The sequence below is a fragment of the Orycteropus afer genome, unplaced genomic scaffold (genome assembly GCF_000298275.1).
Source record: "Orycteropus afer afer isolate SDZICR_OR568_19922 unplaced genomic scaffold, OryAfe1.0 scaffold00814, whole genome shotgun sequence".
Lineage (NCBI taxonomy): Eukaryota > Metazoa > Chordata > Mammalia > Tubulidentata > Orycteropodidae > Orycteropus > Orycteropus afer.
In genome coordinates this window covers 733,341-737,727 of record NW_006922401.1, presented here as the reverse complement: position 1 = coordinate 737,727, position 4,387 = coordinate 733,341, and the positions used below count along the sequence as shown (strand labels likewise).

Below are 4,387 nucleotides of genomic sequence, written 5' to 3'. Positions count from 1 at the left end.
GCTGTTGTTGGGTGAAGTGCTCTGTAGTTGTCTATAAGGTCAAGTTGGTGATTTGTATAATTTCTACTGTGTCATTTTTGAGTCTTTTTCCAGTTGTATCTTTCATTGAAAGTGGTGTATTAAAGTCTCCAATTATGACTGTGAAGTCATCTATTTGTCTTTTCAATTCTGTTAAAGTCTGATTCATATATTTTGGGGCTCTTTCATTGGGTCCATAGATATTTATTATGGTTATGTTTTCTTGTTTGACTGATTCTTTAATCATTATATAATGTCCTTCCTTGTCTCTTACGGTGGTTTTGTCATGAAGTCAATTTTATCAGAAATTATATTGCCAATTCTTTAAAGACAGATTTATGTATTTAGGGGCTTTCATTGAGTTCATAGATATTTATTATGGTTATGTTTTCTTGTTTGACTGATTCTTTAATCATTATATAATGTCCTTCCTTGTCTCTTATGGTGGTTTTTGTCTTAAAGTCAATTTCATCAGAAATTAATATAGCTACTCCCACTCTTTTATGGTTGCCTTTGATTTTTAGTCTTTATCTCTCAGGAGTGTCTATTATAGACAGCTTATCATTGTTTCCAGTCTGCAACTCTCTGTCTCTTGACATTCAGTGTAATTATTGGCAAGTATGAATTTGTTGCTGTCATTTTGTTATGTGAATTTTCATGGTGTTCCTCATTTCTTTGTTCCATATAATGTTCTTTGCTGAGCTTGTGATGTTTATGAATTGTGTTATCACTTCCTTTGTTGCTCTTGTTTTAGTATTTGCTAAATATTTGTGTTTGTCCTTTTTTTTAAAAATTTGATGTGAAGATTTAACATTTTTCTTTGAGGTTACCCTGTGATTTATAATTTTCTTCCCAAATTTAGAATAGTCCATTTTATCTTGCAATTCTCTTGACATCCTCACCAGTTAGAAATTCTGTAACTACACTATATTTCCCTCTTTTCGGTTTTAAATTGTCCTCTTTTTCCAATTGATGTCTCTGATTTCCTGTTCACAATCTTGTAGGCTTATTTATTTTAGATACTTCCAAAACTAGGCTGATTTCTGGGTTATATCATTATATGTGTTAACAGTTGGTTGTTGTTTGTTGTTGTTGTTGGTTCCCTGTCCAAAGGACTCCCTTTAGCATCTCTTGTAAGGTTAGCCTGGTTTTAACAAATTCCTTTAACTTCTGCTTATCTGGAAATGTCCTAAATCTCACCATCATATTTGAGGGACAATTTTGCCAGGTGTATAATTCTTGGTTGGAGTTTTTTTCTTTCATGGTTTTATATATACCATCCCACTGCCTTCTCACCTGCATGGTTTCTGCCAAGAAATCAGAGCTTAGTCTTATTGATTGCCCTTTGTAGGTAACTTTTTGTTTTTCCCATGCTATTTTCAGGATTCTTCCTTTGTCTTTGGCTTTTGTGAGTTTAATGATAATATGTCTTGGTGATTTTCTTTTGAGGTCTCTCCTGTTTGGGGTTCGTTGGACTTCCAACATACCTTGGACAATTTTCTCTGCGGTTTTGTTTTTCTCTTCCTGTTCTGGAATTCCGATTACATGTAGGTTATTCCTTTTGATGGTATCCCACATAAACCTTAGGCTTTCTTCATTTTGTTTGATCTTCCTTCTGATTGATCCCTTTCCAAAGAAGTATTGAGGTATTTGTCTTCAATCTCACTAGTTCTGTCTTCCAATGATTCAATTCTTCTCCTTTGCCCATTTGATGTGTTATCTATTTCTGAGAATTTCATATTACTCTTCTGGATTTCTATCTGTAGATTTTGTACCATTTCTAATTTTTCATTTATTTTGTCTTTTGTTCTTGTATTGTCTTCTGAAATAGTTCTAGGGTTTTTTCTGTGTTTCCCTGAATTTTGTCAGTGTTTGCATTGATCTGTCACTGAATCCATTGAAGGTACCAAATATAATTATTTTTAATTCCTTTTCAGGGAGTTCCAATGCTGCTTCCTCCTCAGAGATGTGTTCTGGCTCTGTCTCCTGTTCCATTGTTTCTCCTGGTTTATCTTGCTTCTTTGTGTGGACTGTGATGGCTTGTTGTCTCTGAAGCATTGTGACATTTTTGTGTTTATATTTAATTGGTTATTGTATGTTGAAGTGATTTGCCCAAGACTTTCATTTTCTTTGTTTTGTTTAGATGTATCTCAGTAAGCAGGGTATTGTGCTCCTCTATTCACTAGTTGGCAGCACTTATGTACTCACCACTTGTCTCCTTTCCAATTGTCAGCTTCCCATTCATTTGTGCAGTCTTTGGCAAGTGGAGCCTATTCTTATGTCTGTGGTATCTGAAGGAGAATGCTGTCACTTTACTTATACAACATGGCCACCACGTGTAAACACTCAAAATGGCTTCACCCAGCTGTCACTTGTAAATATTCAAAATCTCTGCTCCCTCTGGATAGATGAAACTCCACAGCTCGGTTTGTCTCCTTCTTTGCTGTTTCCCTTTTCAATCATCAGCTACCCATCCAGTAGTCCATGTAGCCCTTGGTGAGCAGGGCTAATTTTTAGTTTAATTCTTAGGTCCTGACACCACTTGGAAGTATTCAGGCTGTCTGTACCATCAGGACAGCTGACAGTCCACAGCTCCGTTTGTCTCCTTCATCACTGTTTTCATTCAGATTCTTCTACTAGTTGGTGTTTAATCCACTTTTTCATTTTTCCTTTCAAAGCTCAGGGCTCCAGGCTTATCTTCTGTATCTGTGTCAGTTAGTTTCTCTTTACTTTTTTGAAGCGGGTCTGAGTAGCTTGTCTGCCTATTCAGCCATCTGATTGGAAGTCTCTAGCATTTGTGTAGTTTTAATCATTAGTTATTGTATGTTTCTAAGATTTGTTTTCCCATTCATTTTACATTTTTTCCCCTGTCCATGTTAGTTAAGAACCATATTTTAACTGAATTGTGTGCATTGATAAGTGACCATACTTTCAATTTATTACTACAAACACAGAAATGCCTATGATTGGGAGAATAGAGCAGAGTATTTTAAGTGTAAAATTGAAACTCCCTCCACTTACTTCCAGTTATTTGTTTTTGCAGGAATAACATCTTGACAAATCAAGCACCAACTGTAAAAAATTTAGAAGTTTCTGATGTGTTTATATATAAAATGTTAAGTTTTCCTTTAACAATACAATGTGTTTTTCATAGCTAATAATACTGTATATAACATAAATCTTTGACATCAAAATATTGTTATTCATTTCCCCACAACAGCTGCAGAAGTGACTATTCAACCAACTGTGGAAGAGGCTTCTGACAACTGCACTCAAGAATGTCTCATCCTAGGCCACTCTGATGCCTGCTGGATGCCAGCTTCTCTGACCCATTCCAGCTCTTCACAAGCACAGGTCTCTTCTCTACGCCACAGCCCACCTCTGATACAAGCCTCTGCTCACCACCACAGCCCTCCAGTGACACAAACCATTGCTCTTTGCCATAGCCCTCCAGTGACCCGGGCTATCACACTGTGCCACAGCCCTCCACCAGCACAGGCCTCTTCTCTCCACCACAGTCCTCCTCTATCACAGGCTACTGCACTTCATCACAGCTCACCATCAGCACAAGCCTCAGCCCTCTGCTACAGCCCTCCTTTGGCACAGGCTGCTCCAACCCACCGCACCCCTCCTATGCCACGAATTGCTGCCCTCCATCACAGCCCTGCACAGCCACCAATTGGTTTGCAGCAGAATTGGGTTCAAGGTGCTGGACCTGATGGGCTACGTTCTTTTGATCAGGGAGGGCAAGGTAGTGCAAGATCTCAGTTTTACACCATGTCTGAAGGACTTCTTCCCAGTGATGATTCAATTAAAGTTATTCCTCTGACCACCTTTACTCCAGGCCAACAAGCCAGACCCCCTAGGGGTGATTCCCCCATTATGGACGAACATCCCTTATAAAGCTAAAGCACCTATTTCCTATTTCCAGGCTGGATGTGTACAGTAAAATTTAAAAGTCTACTCAAAAACAAATTTCAATGAATATTCCAAATTGTTAGTTTTGTAAATAGCTATATAAATAGAAACAGAAACCAGAATAAAAGTCTAGAGCTAGGCCCTTAGTCAGACGTTAAAAATAAACTTATTTAATTCATGATTTCTATTAAAAAGAAAACAAATGAAAAAATCTTACGCCTCTGTTCAGAAAGGCTTATCATTACAGATAATATATAGCATATATGATTTCTGATGCACTATATTTTAATTTTTTTTATCAACAGGTGCAATATTACTGATTTCTTATTCTGATTTTTGTGGAACCTGTACAAAGCAAATGGAAAAGTAGAAAGTAGCTTATTTAAATTTCCAAGTTGATCTTTAATTTACCTAACTTTTATTTATATAACATTAGAAAGCATAAGTATAG

At 36.9% G+C, this 4,387-nt stretch overlaps 1 protein-coding gene across 1 annotated transcript; it reads left to right on the top strand.

The window, feature by feature from the left end:
* The first annotated feature begins 2,343 nt into the window (after positions 1-2,343).
* Positions 2,344-3,921, top strand: LOC103211893 (protocadherin-11 X-linked-like). The gene is made up of 2 exons (XM_007957866.1): positions 2,344-2,356; positions 3,239-3,921. Exons 1-2 carry the CDS (start codon positions 2,344-2,346, stop codon positions 3,919-3,921), a joined length of 696 nt encoding a protein of 231 aa, XP_007956057.1.
* Positions 3,922-4,387: the final 466 nt, after the last annotated feature.